At 38.3% G+C, this 21,874-nt stretch overlaps 1 protein-coding gene across 2 annotated transcripts in view; it reads left to right on the forward strand.

Annotated features, from left to right (window-relative positions):
* Nucleotides 1–21,874, forward strand: part of LOC122801135 (solute carrier family 12 member 9-like) — a 1,658,551-nt gene that overhangs the window by 455,094 nt on the left and 1,181,583 nt on the right. For both annotated transcript variants that reach the window (XM_044070675.1, XM_044070674.1), the window contains exon 5: nt 4,875–4,982. In XM_044070675.1, the coding sequence (XP_043926610.1) occupies nt 4,875–4,982 (108 nt within the window). The remainder of the gene's footprint in view (nt 1–4,874; nt 4,983–21,874) is intronic.

The following is a 21,874-nucleotide window of genomic DNA, read 5'->3' on the forward strand; positions in this document are numbered from 1 at the left end:
GGGTAGGGGAAAATAGCTTTTATCAATAAAGAACATGCATTTGTACATTTTTGTTAAGGGGTCAAACAACTTCCTTTCAAATGCTCTTAGATCAGCAAGTTGTCCAATTTCCTGTGAGAATCTATTTCCAGTTTACATGGAATGTTTTGCTGAAGCTTTTTCTTAAATGTCCCAACTAGTGTAAGGGCATTATGTTCCTGTTTTCTATGTACAAAGCAGGACTAATTTTATAGTTTTGAATGTAACTAAGATAGAACATTGATTCCAGTGGACCCATTTTCAATATCAGTCTGAGCACAGTTGTATTAACTTGACCAAATCAACCATTTCAGTAAATTAACCCCTTTTCTAACAAGAATTAACACTATTTACTATTTTCATTAATATTTTCAGGATTACAGTCTAACATTCTAGCCCTACTTTATGCTGGTGTGATCTATACTAAAAAATCTTTCCATTCATGCATTATTTCCACAGATGGGAATTCCCTATAGGCAGAACTTGGCTTATTTACACAATTTTAACACGGTCAAGAAAGCTGAAGGCATATAAACTATATGACTACCAAAACCTTCACAGAACTGGTCTCTCACTTTTGGAAGCTATGGTATACCCTCTGTAGCATTTTAATTAACTAAGTTTCTATCTTTACCCATAAACTAATTTTCCTCACATAGCTCACATCTCAATTTAACTTCTGCAGTAAGCAGCACCTTAGGTACCAAACGATCTTTCTGTTAACATCCATGGCAAGACTATAGTTTCTCACTTTTGTCAGCAGGATACTATCAAGTAGAGCACTGCAAACTGCCAACCTTCAGTATGCAAATTTATGATTATATTACAGTTGTGCAAGTAAAACTTACCTTAACAGTAGATATTCGAATGACTACTGCTGCAGTAGCCTTAGCTGTATCAGTTAAATCTTGACAAAGATATTAAAGCCATCCAACTTTCAATGCTTCAGGGCACCGTACATCTGCCCAAAATGTCAAGCAACTCAAGATGAGTTTACTAAAAGACTGGTTTGGGTGCCAAGCCCTTCACAGCTTTCCTGCTAGTAGAGAGGGAGGGTAAGCCCTGAAAGGGCAATACTAGAAACAAAAAAAAAAATAAAGGTCTACACCCTGGCATAAAAAAAATGCCAAAAACATGGGGAATGGAGGAAGGGAGCAGCTACTGCAACACTGATTATCTGAACATCCACTGCAGTGTTACATTTATTTACAGAACAGTACTATGTTAATCATCATTCACTAATGCTGTAGCCTTAGCTGTACAAGTTGATTACCCTAGCTTACTACATTTGGGAGGTGGAAGGTGAGTCCAGGAGCCCCTGGAGAATGGTCCCAGCAAAGCTTGATCTGGACCTAGAGAAGGAAGATTATAGTGCTTTGTAAAAGTATGTAGAGAGGACCAAGTAGCTTTTTGAATACTTCAGTACAAACACTTCCGAAAAGCTGTAGCCTAAGTAGAGTAGGCCTTCACCCTGCCTACAATAGTTTTGTTATGGTGAGTGTAACATGGTAATAGCCTTTGACATCCATTTGGAAATTTTGACACAATGTCCCTTCTTACAGCCACAAAAAAATGAAGAATCGGCCCAAAGATCTGAATGATTTAATTCTGTTAAGATAGTACTCCAGTTATTTGTAGACATCAGTGGTATGGCATATCCTCTCTCTCCCTCATTTTTAGGTTTTGAAAAGAAAACATTGAGTTGGATAAGTTTGGCTTGAGGCAAATTTGGATACCACTTTAAGAATTGAGCTGTCTTTTATGCCTAAAGAAACCCTGTCTCTTTGGAAAATAAGATAGGTTTGTCTCACCATAAGAGCTTGCAACTTGAATACTTTTCTTGGAGGGATCAGAGCAATCCGTAAAATGGTTTACAATGTTAAGAACCTCATGCCAGCCAGATTATCTAGTTCACATGGAACAAGTACTACATTCTTGAATAAAAAATTAAAATCTCAAGGAGTGCCCACAGGTTTTCTTTAAGGCATCTTATGCATAACCCTTTCAAGAAACTACAGTTGAGTAAACTCTTACCATAACAGCAGGTGTCCTTCTCTTCACTATTGCAGTATTCTTTACATAACTGATCTCCTGCCTAGAATAGCCCAATGTCTGGCCAGTATATCAAAGCCTACAGGTCATATAGTCACAATACATCACACACATGCTCCTTGTGCAAGGCATAGTACATAGTGATGTTTGGATGCTAGGAGAAACTGTATACCCTCGGGTGCAAGAGAGGACATATACATCCAGAAAGAAAAGGGGGAAGAAAAGGACCCTTCAGCCAAGAAGGTGTTAAACGCAGGCCAAGAGCTAGAATAGATGGGGGAGTATGGAGGAATTTAATAGTATAATAGTTAAGAAAAGGACATCTACTTATATGGTAAGATTTTATCCAATTGTACTATGTCCTTCCATATTACTGCTGCAGTATTCTTCAATGAAGGAGGAATTAAAAGAGCTAAGAGGAAGTCTGGGAGAAGGAAGGCACAGAAGAGCCTTCTACAAAGCCATGCAGGACACATCTGGCAAAGCCTTCCCTGACAAGAACATCCAACTTGTAATATTTATCAAAAGTATGAACAGAGGACCAAGTAGCAGCCTCAGTGATGGGGTTGATCTCTAAACTTCAAAAAAACACACCACAAGATGCAACCACCTTAGCAGAATGTGTCTTTTTCAGAAGAAAGTAATTTGCCATGAAAGAAAAGGAAATGGCCTTAGAAATCCAGCAGGAGATGGTTTGCTTAGAAACAGCCTAAGTCCTGGGATGAAAGGAAACAAAGCTGCTCAGATTTGAGAATAACTTTAGTTTTATCTAAATATCTGAGCTGTCTATGCAAATCCAAGGTATGAAGAACTTTATTACTAGCAGACTACAGAAAAGGAAATAAAGAAGATGAATAGATTAAGGGATAACTCATTGACCACCTTGGGCATAAAAGGAGGATTAGTATAGAGACACCCTGCCTCTATGAAAAACAAAAAGGGAGGAATGGCCGTGACGGTCTGTAGTTCAGACATTCTTGGCAGAAGTAAGAGCCAAGAGAAACAGTCTTCAGAGTACAATATTGTAAGAAAGATGAAGAACCAGGTTCAAAAGGAGTCTGTGTCAGTTTTGGAAGAGGAAAACTGAGGTCCCAATAAAGCAGAATATGTTTCCTGGGAGGCCTGTTATAAAGGACACCTTTAAAAAATTGTTTGACCTCCAAACCTAGAGAACAGAAGAGGATTCAAAGGCAGAAAGTGCTAACAGCTGAGCTTTAACTGAAGAATATGCTAACCCAGCATGGAGCAGATCACACAAATGAGAGAACCAGAGGAGCCACCACAGATAGGGATTTGGACATCTATGATTTTCTGGCAGTGGGTTTCCTGGCCTCCTGCAGAACCCAAGGCACATCCTCAGAAAAAAGGTGCCTAAACGGGATCAAAAAGTACAGTTGGGTACACTTACCATAAATGTAGGTGTTTGAGTGTTTTCACTGTTGCAGTCATCACATTTGGGTTATCTGCTTGCAGTAGCCCTAAGTTGGCCTGATTATCCAAGTCTTGGGTCCTGCATCGGTTGCTGTCTTATCTTCCATGATGTCAGGTAGTAAAGGGTTTTATGATACTTCTGACCAGGATTCTGAAATTATGTTTCCTCTGATGACCAGGGTTTACACTTCTCTACCTATGAGGATATTGATGCTGAGGACTCTATTCCCTCTGCCCCCCCCCCCCCAGAGGATTTCTCTTTTGGTGAAACCTTGCATACTCTCAGGGAGCAATTTTTGTTGGGAAAGTCAGGAATTCTCTGTTTCTAAAAAGAGGCTTAGGGATTTCTTATTCCTGCCCCCGCACAGGCCTTAGCTATACCTCCTGTACTGGACATTGTTGATGCCTTTTTGGAATCTAGCATGGCCCTTGACTCTTTACCTCCTGCTTCCAGAAAACCTGATAGATTTTACAGGTTTCCTGACCCTCATTAGTTCGTAGATTAGTACTAGGCTAACTGCTCTTGCAAGCCATTTTAAGCCTAGGCAAGTATCCCTTGTGAGACTCGAACCCTGCACCTTGTGTTTGTAAGGCAAACACCTTAACCATTAGGCCACCCTCCCAATTCACAAGTTCTTTTTCAAAAATCCTACTGTGGATCCTGAAACCGTTTCACGGGTACCTAAGGGTATTAAAGCTACTTACTGCCAAAACTCCTACCCCCTCAGATAGATAATCCAGGGCGCTGAATAGATGGGGGGTAAGAAGGTATACACTTCTGCAACTTTGGCCATTAGGGCCTTGAATTGTCAGTTTCATGTGTTAAAGTATCAGCTGCATATTATTGGATTGCTTAAACAGAAAGTTATGTTTCCTGATTGTGCTGAAAATAAGGATTTACAGGAATTTATGCATTCTTCTAAACAATTTGGTAAACCTACATTGCAGTGTGGTTTTGATTCACTAGGTTTAGAGCACTGATTGTTCTGTAGTTGTGAGAATTTCTAATGCATAAAATATGATGTAAGCCATAAAGGAGCTGGGAAAGGAGATGTAGGACTCCCAATGTGATGTGGTTAGTGTTTTGTTTAACCAGTAAATATAACCTGGTTTATATAAAATGTATATTTTAACTGTTACAGCCACATTAGAATGTAAATGTGTAACTCATTTCATTGCCAAGTTGTATTTCAGAAAGTTGTAATTGAAAAAAAATCTTGAAAAATAAACATTGCTATACCATTTTTGAGTAGATGATTTGCACAAGGGTAGTAGTCTTGCTGAAGAAGGCAGGAAGTTAATGCTGATTGCACATCACAAAGTGGTCATTATAGGTTGCATTCATTCAGCTGTTACTTTTTTTTCTCCAACAGCACAGTATGGAATTGACTACACAACAGGAGTCATGATGACTTTTACATCTGTCTTTGCTGTGATGTTTAATGGCTGTACTGGTATTATGGCTGGTTCCAACATGTCTGGTAAGCTTTTTTTTGCAATCCTCTAAAACTAGAAACTTATATGATTTTAAATCTTATTTGCTTCGTGTCCTATGGTCTCCATGGGTTTTACTATGTCTGCTGACCTCTGTTTTCTTATACTTACAACAGAAGAAGCACCTCTGTACCATGACATATCTGCATGAGATGCAGTCTTCAAAAAAATTCACTTTTATGTAGCACATTTGTACAAAAGGCACTGCTTTTAACATTTCACTTAGCTTATCAAACATTGACTTTATTGCCCTATAAGTCTAGATAAACAAGATGTGTAAATCTAAACTTCCATTATAGCTGAGATTGTTTTATAAACGTTTTCCAATTTTTAGGTACATCTGTACTTCATTGTAATAATGAACTGTTTGAAAAATTCTTGAAAAAGAAAAGTTAAAGGCATCTTCTGAATTACTTCCCATCCAGCTGCTTTCCATGCAGATACTAAGCGTTGTCCAGTAATTTTACGTGTGTGTTGCTTAGTTATGTCTAATTATACTGAAGTGCATAGAGTGTGGTGATAACGCTCCAGTACTAAGAAAAAGATAAATCAATTAAGCACTACAGTGGTGCGAGACCCAACCTTAACAAAAGTTGAGCACCCCCTACTTAAGTTAAAGTTGCATCTCTGGCAACAGATGACAGTGCCAGAATAAAAGATTTGTTTCTGGCTGCTGTCCGAACTGATAACGCGTCACTGACTTCCTGTTGTAAACTTAGTTACTAGAGTAACAGGATGTGTTTATCTGCATTTTCTGAACGATAGAAAGTCTGAAACTTGAATGTGTTTTATTTTATGAATTCAGTCCTTAGCGATTTGTTTGGAAACCACAGACTTTGAGGAGCAGACCAAAGAGATGAAGCAAAAATCTGGAAAGATTAGAGGCATGGAAGCAGGTTGCCAGATTTGTAAAAACAGGTAGGGAACAAAAAAAAAGGTCTTTAATGTGGAACTGCCTGATATTCCACATTAAACTGTCTGGAGGGATATTTCTGCCATGCCCAGCTTCTCATTTCATGTTGCAGTGAAATTTAGCATGAAACATAGCAGTGTTTGGTTCTCCATTGTTTATGGCAGCGGCATGTCCTGTGCAGAGTCTACAAGCAATTTCCTTTGTCCGTGTAAATTTTTGCCAAGTGCTGCAGTTCCCTTTCATATCCCAAATACACAATACAGGTGTCTGTTACACATACAAACTGCCTGTGTGTTTGTGTGTGTCCTGTGATGGACTGTCTTTCCATCTAGTGTGCATTTCTTTGCTATGCACTCACTGAATGCCAGAAAAGACTGTGACTGAAGCATGACCCTGAATTTAATAATGTGGATTAAAGGAAATTAACAATTGAAGGTGAAAATAAAACAGAAATATTGCCATAATGAACAGCTTGTGCTCGTTGATAAATTCTGCAATCTCTGAATGGCTGTGTGAATAGTTTTTCTTGTATTCAGTTACAAAGTAAAATTGCAAAACACCACCCCCCCCAAAAAAAAAATCAGTCCCATTATTGTGACATTGGAGGTGCTCAGATCTTCAATTGCAAATTCCTGTTGACATATTGGTTAAACAATCCACTAATATCCTAACTATAAAATGAAGAACACTCTAATTTTTGATAGTCCACAGTTAGAGATTATAAAAAAATCCACTCATTATTTATACTGCTCACACAGCGGAGCCTCTTCTGTTCAATGTGGAACATCAGGCAGTTCCACATTAAACAGAAGTGGCTTCACTTGCGATTTTTTTTGATTGGCTGGTACCGGCATATCGGCCAATAAAAAAAAAAAAAAAAAAAACAAAGGGAAGGCTGTTTTGCCAGGATTTTAACTGGCAGTGTGGGACTTGGAAAATGAGGGCAAGGTAGAAAGGACACTCTGACCAGTGACTTTCTGCAGCCAGAAGTTAACCCCAGTTGAGAAGGGGTATCACCCATGCATTCAACAACTGTTGGCCATTTATTGGGGAATCAAACAAATGGAATACTTGACAGTCTTTTCAAAAATAATTGTGCAGACACCACATCAGTCTGTTAAGATTCTACTAAATTCCATGGAAATGAATAAAATCACATAATCAGACAATTTTTGCAAAATGGATGACTCTCTTCAGTACCAAGAAATTACACATACAGACAGGGGACAAGTATTATCTTTCAGATCTTGTCAATTATGACAGGAAAACCCATGATTGTGTTTATAGTTTAAAACACCCCGAACCCTTGCCTTTAAATGCACATTTCCAAGGTAGTTTACCCACAGCTTATGTAGATTGTGTGAGATTTTGTAAAGATGGGAAATATTTGATGGGATTTGCAGTAATCCCAGAAGGTGGCCAGAAGCCTATTCTGAAGAAACTGCCAGGTTATATGTCAGCCCAAAGGGCAGAATTAGAAGCAGTAAAATATGTTTTACAACATTTTGAACCTGTCAATATTTACAGTGACAGTGCCTATGTGGTAAATTCTTTACTCTTACACATGGCAGTTTGGGCCAGAAGGGAATTCGTTGACAGTGGCAAACCCCTAAAACATTCCCCAATACTATGGGAGTTAGGGGCATTGATTACCCAAAACAATTTACAGAAAAAGTTTAGTATTGTTAAAGTCAAAGCACATCAAAAAAGTAACACAGAAGAGGCTAGAGGAAGTGCTTTGATAGATGCCAAGGCAAAACATGCAGCTGAAACACGTGAGCATCTAGACCCACACAAGTGTTTCGAGCACACAGACCAAGAAAAACTACAGCTATAGAAATGCATGATTTGGCAGCCCTTCAAAAACAAAAAGGGATTCCTGAAGAGCTGGACAGGTGTATGCAAGAAGGGGATGCAAAACAGGCAATTTTTGTCTGTCCAATGCCAGATGGAAAAAATACCATATATCCCAGGAGATCTAGCTAGACAGCTGGTCGAATATAATCCCAAGATTTTGGGCCACATAGGCACTGAGAAGTATGGACTATAGTGAAACAGAAAATGTGGAACCCATGTCTAAAAATGCTGTGTATGACTGTATTAGAGGGATGTTTGGTTTATCTACAAACTAATGCAAATGTAAAAAAGCCTCAGTTGCTTAGAGTACCAGTGGCAGATAGGCCATGGTGCACTATCCAGGTAGACTATGCAGGGCCCCTCCCAGTTGCAAAAGGGGGATACAGATATCTGTTAGTGGTAGTTGACATGCTTTCAAAGTGGGTAGAAGCAATCCCCACCAAACGCATGACAGCTAAAGCCACTGCAGAGGCATTATGGAAAAACATTTTTGTCCATTAGGGAAGACGTCGGGTCATAGAATCAGATAATGGACCCCAGTTTACAAGTCAAATGTGGCATTTGTGCAGATTGTTGGGGATTCAGCACAGGTTTCATGTAACATACCATCCACAGTACAACAGAATTGTTGAAAGGATGAACCGGACAATCAAAGAAAGATTAAAGAAGGTGTGTTTGGAAAAAGGCAAGGATTTGGTGAGATTTGTCAGGTATTCTATTGTGCAGCAGGGCTACACCTAACAGTAAAACAGGGATTTCACCTTTTGAGGTGATGACAGGGAGGAGAATGCCCCTCACACTTGCTTATGACCCAGAAATAGTGGATAATAGAAACTAGTTGAAAGATATACAGGGGGTATGTGACACTATAGACAGAGAACAGGCATACCATCTGTGGAAGAAAATGCCAGTGTTTCCCACGGAAATGAAAGTACAGTGGGGAGATGAGGTACTGGTCTCCGGAAGAGGGACCATGGGATAGTAGCTGGCAGGGTCCCTATGAGGTGACAGAATGGATAGGAATGTTAGTATACATGGTTCGAAGGGTAAACAAGGAAAAGATTAATCCTAGGAAGTGAGGATATCCAAGGAAAAACAGCACACCATGTTGGTTCATGGAGATCAGTGTAAGTTAATAAAAGTCAAATAGTGTTAGGAATGCAATAATCAGCGAACGGTGTTAGGAAAGTAACAATCTGTTTACATTTGTTTTTAGATACTGATATACCCATTTGGAAGAAAGCCAGAAAAAAATGGAGGAAACTAGGCCTCACACATGGAGATAGAAGCTTTAGGGGGTGCATGTTAATACTTGTATGCATTCTGATATTATTGTATATATTGTTTATAATAGCGATTTATGGACAGGACAAGGCAATCCAAAAAAGATGTAAATATAAAAGAAAATGAAAATAAAAAAGTTGCAAAGAAAAAATATATGCAATGGGGAGAGATACTCAGATATAACAGATCACAAGAACAGAGACATCATGATTGGATACCTGATTTCAATACATTTTTGGCCATGCAAAATTTGTTTGCAAAGGCACATAAGTCAAATTGTTGGGTTTGTAGCCACATTCCTTACAGAGGGAAAATGCAATTACATTCAGTCCCTGTAGAGGTTACAGATGTGGGATTTATGTTTAAAGGGTCTTATAAAAATAGTTGTAAAACAATCTGCCATAAAAGAGCATTTACAGTTGATGGAAGCAGAAAAAGGGATAACTCTGGTCACGTGAAAAGCTTGAGTATCCTGGAAGGGTTGACAAAATAAAAACAGTATGACAGTTAACAGTTAACACAATACTTCTTTTAAGGAAGGGGTGAAAGACTTCTTTAAGATTGTTGCCACAACTAATTCAATGGACCAAGAGAATGTTAGAATTCTGGCAGAAGGCTTCTTTTTCATATTTGGGAAGAATGCTTACAAATGGCTACCAAGGATGGTGGGGATCCTATTACATAGGGTATGCAGTTCCAGTGATGAGAATTAGTCACACATTACTGGAGGACATGGTAAGAAATCACTGTAAAAAGAGGGGAGGTTCATGATAATTTTTCCAAAATAAGGGAAGATTTAAAACAGTTGGACATAGGAGATGGTGATATTTCAGGAGCTAGGATCTTTCTCTGGCATGGCGCTGCTAAGGCAATATGGGAATTATGGAAAGTTGCAAAGCTGATGGAAGTTTTAGCATATGAACTTATGAAGCTATCTCAGATATCAAAGAGGAGATGGTAGCAATGGGGACAGTGGTCCTCCAGAACAGAATGGCTTTAGATTACTTGCTTCCTAGCCAATAGGGGGGGGTATGTGCTGTGGTGGGAGCAGAATGCTGCATGTTTATTTCTGATAAATCAGAATCTGTACAGCAACATTTAGAGAGAATTGCCCAGGTTTCCTTAAAATCCAGGAAAACATGGAATACAGAGTGATCCGATTGGCTAAGCGGGTTGTTTTCTGGTTGGTGGGGTACTATAATCATGGTCTTGATTGCTTTCATTGTCATTATCTTTTTATCTATGACCATTTGTATGTGTTAAAATTTGTGTTAATAAAACTATTAATCAAGTAACTGTCGTTAACAATGACGAAATGGTATTAAGTACAGAGGACAAAAGGGTACTAAGTACAGAGGATCGCATTTTTCTGTAGGTTGCCTTTTTCTTTGGCTTAAAACAAAAGGGGGACTGGATAGATATTATATAAAGCAAAATATTTTTCCCCAAAGCAATCAAATAAGAAATGTTTGCTATAATTCAAAAGAAAAGTTTGCTTTTAATACAAGGTTTTAAAATGCAAAAGAAATGTTTCCTTCTAAAGCAAGGTTTAATTTAATACAAGGTTTGAAATAAAATATTCTTTCTAAAGTTCAGAAATGTAACATGTAAGACATGAACTGCAAAGTTAAAAATACATACGGGAAGTATGACGTGCTTAGCAACAGCTATGTATCAGTCATACACCTGTTAGAGCAACTTCGTCGGATAATATAAAACATGCTTAATTTATGTTATTTTCAAATATATGTGGTTTAGAGATGGTTCATGGAAAAAAGAACATATCTAGTTTAGCTTATTTGTGAAAACATGTGATTGTGGGCTTAGACTGATGGGGTAAAATGGGTCTATATTATGATTTTGCACGCTCAGAATAGTGAATGACACACAATCGACCCCATGTAAGCGAAAGCTTACAACGTTAAACCCCAGAACAGCAATTTTTTTCCAAGGGAAAAAAAATCGCTGTTCCGAAACAAAAAAAAAATGTAAAACATTACATAATGTGGGGGGCTTCACCCCCACACCCCCTGATGTGGGGGGCTGTGCCCCCCACACTCCCCCTACTTAAATATACCAACTCTGAGATCGTACTACAGTGCCAAAAATGCAAAGTAGCGAAAGCGGCCAAACAAATTCTTTCCCCAAGGAAAGAATTCACTGAAAAGCCACTTCGCTATTTTGCCTTTTCGCGCTTTTCAGTTTGACAAAGACTCATTCGAAAACCTGCGTCTGCAACAGCATAATAGGGAGCCGAGTAAAATTATATCCTGTTTTGACTAACTGGAACATGCAAAGAAGGGAACTGTTGAGACGTGATAGTTTAAAAAAAGTAATGTTGACTTTTTGTAACTCCTCAGGTGGAGAAATAAAAGAAATAAAATGCAGATACTTCAACCAACACGAAGATGACATGGAACAAAAATCAGTCATGCAAACCGCAAAGACACTAAAAAACACCACCTGCTGCTTTCTAAAAGTGTATATAAGCTGGACACTGCTTGCTGCTTAGAGCTGTCTTTATCGTGTGCATTGATCCTAGCCACGACACAGTTCATGAGAGGCAAAGACTTTTTTTTTTAGCTATGTTATAATAGAATTGATAACTCAGACAGTATAACTGCTTGGCAATATTTTGTTTTCTACAGTAAAGTATAACTGATACAATAGTACATTGCGAGTATGGTCACTTTGCCATTTTAATAATTTAACAGTATTATTTTTACTGTCCTTTTGGTGGTGATGACTATAGTATTCTCATATTTTTCCATCTTTGTGTTTGCATTATTTTTGTACTGTCTTTATGTTAGCATTCCTTTTGCCATAGTAGACTATTTCTTTAACAAATGCAGCTTTTGCTGCCATAGCACTGTACCCTGGGACATCCATGTTTATCTGTATGGTATGCCTGGGATCAGAACATTTGAAGGTTGCCCGCAAAATTTATACATGCTTCTGCCCACAGTTCCTCTTTAGCAGAATCTGATAAAGAGAAGGAAGCTGACTAAGCAAAGTGAATGTCAGAAGGAGGAAAAAAAGGAAAATGTATAAAAAAAAAATTAAAAAAAAAGCTTCTGGAGTCGACATTCTCTAATAACCAACGAAGGAGCACTGGCCAGGAAAATTAAACTAACAACAAAACCTTGGTAAACCCAGCACATACAGGTGTTATAAAACCTAACCAAATAGCTGGAATGGCTGACGAAAATCACAACATGAGCGTCAATAGTCAAAACACTTTTAATAAGTTAAAAAAGTTAAGTACTTGTTCAAAAACATAACATAGTTAAAAGCATCTTAAATACAGCAAGTCACCCCAAATCACCACAACTCAACAGTTAAGCAAGTATTTGACTATGTAGTGTAATTTGAAAAGGTAAAAACATCTTGTTCACATTAAGTGGATATGGAGTATAATAGAAGTAAAGGCATAATAAAAATGTATTGCAAGGTATAATAAAGGATAAATGCTTATAATTTTGAGGCTTGCATCTTAAGTGTACTAATAGAAACAGCTGGTAACTTGTACTTAATTGCTCAGTTGTGGTGATTTGTTGCATCATGTCTTGTCTGTGCCATGTGTAAGTATTTAAAGTGTTTTAACTGCATATATTTTTAATGAAGTTCCTACATTTTGGAGCAAAGTTGCTTAAAGTTTATAGCTCATTAAGTGTTTGGACTATTTACAATCACATTTTGTGATTTTTATCAGCCATTCTAGTCTATTGCCATTTTAATTCAGCCTGTTCCAACTTCAATCCCCGGTGTCTACTCCTCATATTAGGAAATATTTGTTCCAGCTCAAAAAATAAAAACATTTTATGGTCTTTATAAGAAAGCTTGTTTATACAGGGTATTTTCATTGAGTGTTCTTATATTGTATGTATGTATATATATATATATATATATATATATATATATATATATATATATATTTTTTTTTTTCGTATATGTGATGCTTCAACTTTCTTTCTGTTTTACCAATATAATAGAAATGACGGTAGTCACAAAAAGCAATGTAGACTACCCTTGCAGAGTTAGTTACGTGTTTGTACCAATCAGTATAAGTTTGTCACCAAAGTTGTGAAATCTGCCCCACAAAGATGTATTTATGTTGTGGGCAGCATCCACGTTTAAGCATCCCTTTATTCTAGTACAAAAAGGTCTCTTAGTAGTCAACTCAAAATTTTTTTCAGTTTAGGTGTCTCTGAAATACAAACTGTGGGCTAGCTATATTGCCGCCTTTCCATCATCCTCCTCTTTCATCAACTGATTGAACTCTACTAAGTCCTTCCAGAGTTCTTAAGACTTGGATTGGGATCTTATGATGAAGGCCTTCATGAAGGTGCAAATTGAAATGGATGCCATCTCATCCATCTCTGTACCTAAAATGGCTTGAGTTGGCTCAGCATCTCCCAGACAAGTTCCCCCAGTCCATCTCCATTTTTTTGCACCAGAAATCTTTGCAGTTACTATTCCCAGAAAATCTTGTGTAGGTACTGATAGGCTTAGATCCCATGGTAGCAACTTTGCTTTGAGGGACTCTTGACTCTGAGAGCATTTTAGTTGGAGTCTCAGTGCTTTGTTGAAACAAAGTTCTCAGCTTTGACTTGTCCAACAGTATCGTTTGGTATCTGCATTCAACTGCTTGGCTCAGATCGCTGTGATGGAGCTGTCCAGTTTGTTGATACCTCTGTCTTCTGTGCCATTGCTATCCACCTCGCTGGTGACTTGTACAGTGTGGCCCCGTGGTCTCAGATACCAACAGATGCATTATTGAGAGGATGATTTTATAAACTTTAGAAAAGGCTGTAGAGGTTCCACTGACCTCTAGTCTGTCCTTTGGTACCTTTTAGTTTGCGTCTATGCCCTTTCATAATCCTTACCATGGATAGATCACACTTGAAGGCTTCACTTAGCCACCACAGGAGGCTCACCCCAAGTTTGCTAGTGATATGGGTGAGTCCCTTCCAAATTCATCCAGAAAACACACTTGAATAAGGAGGCACACAGACTCCTTATTGGAGTCTCATCCTGGAAAAGGTATGCTTGGTTAAAAGGGGATGGTCCTTACAGTCTCCTCCAGATAATGCTAGGTTTGGCAAAATTCTAGAATTGAAGCTTCAGAGACATTCCTGATCCATAGTCTCCCTTCCTCAGTTGAGGAGGTGCTCTTTGAGGCGTTCAGGTCTTCCTCTTGTACTCCCAGGATGGTTCTCCCTAAATGACATGATGAACTTGGGAGCAAGAAAGCATGATAGGAGCCTGATGACACTGTAAACCATGTAAGCCAGACAAATTCCTTTGATTCCCCTCCCAGGGTAAACAACACCGGAATAATGACCCTCTAAGTGCTATTGTAGCAACTGCCACTGTCTTGACAGTGCTAGTATCTATCTTCCTAACAAGGAGTCACATTTTTTGACTGAATGCGAAAGTACGCTTATGCCTTGGGCATTTTTGTCTTGAGAACCATTAAGATATCTATGAAGTGCTTCCAAAGAGACCTAGCCAAGCAAGCAATGGACTGACTGAGAGCCTGCCATCCCTGACAACCAGTTTCTGAAGTGGCACTATGGTCACTATATGTAATCTCTCCATGAGAGAGACATGATGCAGCAGATAGAATGGCTGCAGCATGTGCAGTCATTTTGATGAGGTGCAATGGTTAGCCTCATCTCTGATTTTTCAGGCAACTTTAAGGCAGTCTTTGTTGCTACCCTGTATGTGATGGTCATTGCTATTTGGACCCAAAGTCAGAGACATTACTGAAGAGTGAGCAGGAAGTTAAGATGCTGTCTCATCTAGGAGTTTGAGTACAGTAAGTGAAGTACATTGCTTTATATGGAGTGGAACATACCATCCCTGCAACATTGCAACAGAGATTGATTCCTCGAGTAAGTGTTTATGCCACCACTGGTCTTGCATATGTGCAAGAGGTCCACCAGTACAGGGTCTGCTGGCTCTATTTACAAGGCAGAGGATGCCTCTCAGTTGTGTTTTTGATACCAAAAAGGACAAGGCTTTGGGATGGTCTGTATAGTTTTATAATTTAGGCACTTGATAGTGAATAATTGTTTGTCATTTCAAGTTTTGACAAATACATATAAAAAGAAGCATTATACTCAAAATATTTGGCCTAATGAGTTCACATTTTTACATTTCTGGACCTGTATGCCATAAGTTTTTGTACATATTTATTTTTATTTTTTTTTTTTTTTAGCATTTGTTTACCAGGAAAGTCAGACTAGGGCAGAACCTATTTTCAGTGGAGGCCTGTGGAGAAATGCTCCAGAGGCATGTGTTTAAATGTGGGTGGAAACCGGAGTACCTGGAGGAAATGCAGGGTGGACATGCAGACTCTGCATAGAAGGTACCCCAGCCGAGAATCGAACCAGAGAACCTCTTGCTGTGAGACCATGTTAACCGCTGGACCACTGTGCCGCCTTATATAAGCTGTGCGATGAAAAAGGGCTTCCTTAGATTAGTGTGTACATGGTGATCAAAGAACAGTTTGACACAGGTTCCCATATCCCTGACTAAGTGATCAATTTTCAGGGGAGTTGTCAATGTGATGATTACAAGTTTCGGGGGGGGGGGGTCATGTTTGCCAAAGGATATGATGATACATTTCTTGAGAGATTTAGTCTTAGATCATTGTTTTGACATCGGTTATTTGTTTGGGGCAGGCCCTCTTAGAGGAACAATGGTATACTCTAGGGAGTTTATGGTGACATGACTGCAACCTTAACTACAAACCCTTAATATTGGCTTTGACCTTTGAGATGTAAATGCTAAAGAGGAGTTTAATCAAGGATTCTGAACCATGAGATACACTGTTAGTGACTGGTCTCTTGGAGGAGGTGGAACCACGCACTTACTTGCTGGATTCTATTTGTGATCCATTTTGCTCTCCGAGTTGTACAGGGATTTACATTTGGCTGGGAGTGAGTATCTACAATAACAGAGTGCGGGCCAGTGCCAAACACCTTTACAAGATCTAGATATGTGATAAGTCATGTTTCAGGCCGACCAGCTTCAACCATGTTCCAGGTTGATATGTAGTGTAATTAGTCTTAGCTCCTTGAGGGCTTGTACTTGAAGTTTAGGATAGAATGTAGTATGTGATCTGAGAATTTGAAGGGATAGGGGAATAAAATTTGAGAAGCTTGTCTGCTAGTAGATTTTCCTCTGGATAAGTGTGTGAGATAACTGGATACCGCACAAGGAGCATAGGGATTCCACAGAATCTGATTCCAGTGTCCTTTTCCCTGAAGCCACCTCTGTATCCCTGAGTGGCTGCTTAATCATTGCACTCTGAAGGCAGTCTGGGGCTTGACTGCTTTTCTTCATCATACTAGATAACTGGTTGAAGAGCATAATATCCAAAGGCTATGCTATCCTATTTCCTTCACCAACAAAGCTTTACTCTCTGCCTCTTGTGGATGTTCCCACTGCATCAAACAAAGACAGTAAAGAGAGGGGATCACCTTCTAACAAAAAGAGCAATCCAAGAGGTCTTGCCGTACTAGAATGGGACTAGTGTCCTACCCCAGGTTCATTTTAGCTCCAAAGAAGTCAAATAACCTCAGGCCAATTTTAGACCTAAGTGGCCTAAGTCAGTATAATGAAGATTTAATTTCAGGTAATCATTGTGGAAGTCTTTCAACCTTGCCTACGGGAGAATAAATGGATCTGCTTCCTAGACCTTCAAGATGCTTATTGCCCTTCGACCTCATCACAGTTGATCAGCATCCCTTTTTTTTTCCTTTGCTTTGGCCTCATTGCAAGAAGTAGCAATAGTCCACTACTCCTCTGTGACTCGAGATTATCCGTATTGCCATATTGCTTCTAGTTGCTGCAACAAGGGAGTGCATTTTGTCAAATGAAGTTTGCTTGATTCAGTTATGCCTGTCTATAGGCATGTCTGTCAACATGGAAAAATCCCATTTGCGACCTTTTAGAAACACTGCTGGTCTTAGAAAGTCATCTCAACCCCAGCTCATGCATTGTCAAGTTACAAGAAGTTAAGCTTTTATTCTTGAGGTCAGCAGTACTGACGGTCACCCCAGCACCTTTCATTTTTGAAAGTCCTCTGGCTAATGACAGCATCCATCTCCATCATACCTCATGCAAAATATTACATAGGTGTTCTGCATGGACCTTAAATGTGCAGTGGTCTTGGTTTCAGGTGCCATGAACACCCTGAATCATTTTATTTCAGTTCACAGAAGACGTAATGCAGTAGTTGGAGTCTTCCACCATTCCAGAAGGGAGGCCCTGTACCATTCGTGTTCCCAGGGCCACAGTAACCATGGACACCCCATCTGTATGGTGGTAGTGGGTTATTTTGAGTGGAGAATGATTCTAGTTATGTGGAAATATCTAAAGACCATTCTTCATACAAGTGCCTTGGACATGATAGCAGTAGACCTGACATTGCAGGCATTCAGGACAGCCATCTTGTGGGTGTGATCTTAAGTCATTCAGACAGCATGTAGGTAGTCTAGTATATAAGAGGCAGAGTGGAACAATTTCTTCTGTGCAGAGAGGCCGTAAGAGGGTGTCAGTGGGTAATATTTTAGCATTTTCTGATAGCAATACACATTCCAGGATGTCCCAGCATACCTCTCAACTTCTTAGTGCAGGAAATCTGGACAAAGCCTAAAATAATTTGGGCAAAGGTATCAAAATAGGGATATATTTTAAATATTGCTCCTAAAAGCTTGCTAGAATAGTAAGATTTGCGTTAGCATACGTGTTCTGGAGGATGTGAAGTCTGAAACCCGTATGTGTGTCATTTAATGACTAATCACAAGTTATTTTCTAGAAAGCCTCAAATTCTAGGAGGAACAGACCAAAAATAATTGGGCAAAAATTTGGACTTTCTTTGAAAACCTGGACAGTTTACAGCTATGTAGACCAGGTATAGTGTAGATAAGCTGAGCAGGTATCCACTTAGTTCTCAGAAGTGGTCCCTCAACCCAGCAATAGGAGAGCTAGTTTTTCACTACTGTGGCCAGTCTTGCTGTCATCTATTTTCCTTCATGTTCAGTACCAAATTTGGTAGCTACTTTACTCTCATTCCTTCTTTCCCTTTGGCCTCATTCCAAGAAGTACCTATGGATTCTAGATCTATTATCCCACCCATCTAGCAAACCTCATCCAAAAATTCAGTCCCTGAAATTAACCAAATGGTTATGGGCTTCCTGTCCTTTCTCAGAGTAACTTATTCATTCAGCATCTCAAAAGGTCTACATGTAAACTTATCTAGAGAAAGTAGAAGAGATTTTGTACTTGGCGACCAGTTGATTTTGGGATCCCTTCACCACTTCCACTACCTCAACTCTGCAGTTTTTCTCTTCCATGTTAGATCTGGCTTTAGTTATTCTGCTTTCAAGGTGTACAGTTGGCAGTCATTTCCAACTTTCAAACTGACTTTTGCATCATCTTCCTTTGCAACTCAAAGAATGTTGAAGCCTTCCTGAAAGGCATAGCAATTCTGTGCTCCCCCTGTACCCCCCCCCTTTTAAACAGGCTCCTTCTAAAGACTAAGATTTCTTTTGCAGAAGACTTGAATCCTTGTAGCAGTCACTTCTGCAAGAAATAGTAGAGCTGGTAGCTGTCACTTCTGCAAGAAAGAGCAGAGCTGGTAGCGGTCACTTCTGCAAGAAAGGGCAGAGCTGTTTTCCCCATCATCCTTGAGCCCATTTTTTTTCTAAAATAAAGTGCATCACTCAGAGCTGATCCATCATTTATGTGTAAAGTAGTTTGAGTCCTAGCTCAACTATGCCATATACCACCTGCTTAACTTTCCAAATTACTCCAGTAAAGGAAAGTATCTCTTTCACACTGGATGTCACAACTAATTGCTTTTCTATTTGCATCTTGCAAAGACAATCTGAACAGATTCTTAGTTCATTTTGCTTCACCATAAAAACTGGGGCACTAGGTTTACTTGTCTACCAATCAAGGAATAAAAAAAAAAAAAATACTGACAAAATCAAAGGCCCTTACCACTAGGTCTTTTACACCCTCTGCTACCTTCAAGAGCTATTCAATTGATTAACATCTTCATGGCAGTAGCTTAGTCTACATTGCACAGTTCTAAACATAAGTTGGACATAGCTCCAAAAAATCTTAACTTTGAGATAACCATCCTTAATGACATCCTATCATAATTTCTTCTAGGAAAGCGGGTAGCTTGTGAGTATGTTCCGTAAGTTGAAGTGGCTGGATGGGAGGATGCAAGATACAGAAATTATATACTTAACATATTGCCAGATTCTTATCACTAGCCCGACTTTAACCTTCACACTGTCCAATTACCAAATTGTCACAGTTCCTCTCTGAGCAATCCTAGTAGGCCTGCCTAGACAAAAGTAAAAAATTCATAGATCCCTTCCAACTGGTTTGTCTTATTCTTCCAGAAGCTAAGCAGCAAAATAGCCGAGAGTGAGTATGGGGCAGACGTATATTGGGAGTAGGGAAGGAACCTGTGCGCTTGCTGAAGTAGGGATGTAAGGGTCAAGCATTATGGTGACTACATGGCTTCGGTTTGTTTTTTGTAATGTTTATTCCAACAAAAAACATCTGGCAATTCAGAAGAGATGAGTTCAGAGTTACACAAGTTGATATTGATAGTGTAGTATTATTGATTGGTCTTGGGTAGTCCATGTTTTACTTGTACTGTGTGTGAAGCCTTTAACATTTCTGAGGCTTCATTATAATTAAAGAGGATGTTGTATTTAATATTAAAATCTTGAAATGTTAGTATTGTTAAAGGCTTTGAGGGTGTGTCCTCACTCGGAATAAAATTTAAATGCAGTGTATTCAATGTGATCAAGATTAATGTAGTACACAAATTATTGAATAAAAATGGCTAAAGTCCTAGTCTGTTATAAATTTAAACTTCATATACACACTTCTCCACGTTCTTAGCACCTTGGTCAAAAGGGCCTTCTAAGGAAAAACTGGAGAACAGGAAGCCAACCATTAAACAGACAATAAAGAACAATTAAACATGTTAAAGAAATAGTAAAAAGAAAATATATATGCGGGTGTAAATACATAAGCAAACAAGTAACACAGATAAGGGTTAATGCTTTCTGGTCCAAATGCATGTAAAGACCAGCGGGAAATAATGAATGAAATTTAATACAGATTGCTTTCTTGTGTTGTAAAACCTATCTCAAAGTTTTACTTCCTCAAAATGGTTCCTTGCATTGTTATAAAATACAAACTTCAGTTCCAAATGTATCTGAAGCATGTTGCTCCACAAAACATATGGCCACAGGACTATCTTGTTTAGACTAGCCTTAATATATTCTCGTGTTCTTACCAATGTAGCAACTGCCATAATATCACAAACAAAAGTGATAACTACATAAAATTAATACCATTAAATGAAGAAAATTTAGAAACCACGTATTGATGGATCATTTTTTCACACCAGAGTATTCACATAGTTATTAACCATTGGAACCATCACAATTGTTTTTTTTTTAAATAGCTGTGAGCAAGATAAATTATGCACATTTTTGTCCTAACTAAAAACTTTAAGATGGGGCAAGAGAAATTTAGAAATCCATGCATCTTCCATCAGCAACCCTCCACCCTTTTCTAACAGCTTCTCATGTTTGTTAAGATACTAAAGTCTAACATGTAACACAATTGCTATCATTGTTAACTGAAAGACTGTTTAGATACATAAGATTGGGTATAGTATAGTACAATCTTTAGAAAAGGTATCTCTTAGATTTGTGTTAGAATAGCCCCTAAGGAAAAATGCAGAAAGTTTGTCACTTTGGCAGAAAACATGGTAATTACTACAAGAATTGTCATATGTGAACTAATTCACTATATGGCAAAGACTTAAAAACATGAGAAGGCTGGTCACTGCTGCTATGTAAAACTGTACTGTACTCAAAGGTTTCCTATATAATTTAGAACACACATTGTAAAGTAATTTACCTTACAATGTAAGATCCAAAAAAAATAAAAATGAACAGACCTATCACTAACTACAAAATTTAAGTGGATGCCAAAACTACTAGAATTCATAAGATGAAAAAGATCATAAAAATTAATTTAGTAGAAATTTATATAAAAATAAAATCTTAAACTGTACATTACTTAATTCTCAAAAAAAAAAAAAGCATAACACTGAGCAAAGGGGGCAACAGGGGACACCCATACCAGTGTCTGTCTTTACACTGATAAGTTTTCTTCAAAAGTAAGCAAAAAAAAAAAAACTAATTGAATTAATTTGGTGCTATTTTATAAGCCAACAAACCCAGACTCAATTTACATCAGCCACAATCCAAAATGTCAGCTCACATTACATTTTCAATCTGTCATATAATTTTTAATACAGGATGGACACTGTTCCAACTTAGAAAAAAAAATGCTTAATACTACTTAAAGGTTCCAAAAACAGTTACAGCCAGAAATTATAGGCTTACAAGAAGGGTTTACCTTGTCCTTACGAACTTTTAGTAAGCAGTAAAAAGTGGGAAAAACAGTATTCTGTATACACCAGAGTAAACAATATTTAAGTGTCTGTGAAGTGTGTTAAATCGATATACGTCTTGCATTCCAATATAGTCTTCTATACCCGTTGGTAAATGACTGCATCATTTAAATGAGAATATATATCGTAATAGTGTAGAATAGCAATGGAATTGCCCTTGTCTTGTGTTCTAATAACAGTATTACTATCAACTAAACATTTTAACGCACTGAATTGATTTTTCACAACATTAAAAGAAACAGATCCATGATTAAAATCCTGAACTCCTGATATAAATCTCATGAGAAATGTAA

This window comes from Protopterus annectens, chromosome 4.part1 (genome assembly GCF_019279795.1).
Source record: "Protopterus annectens isolate FY-2018-M chromosome 4.part1, PAN1.0, whole genome shotgun sequence".
Lineage (NCBI taxonomy): Eukaryota > Metazoa > Chordata > Ceratodontiformes > Protopteridae > Protopterus > Protopterus annectens.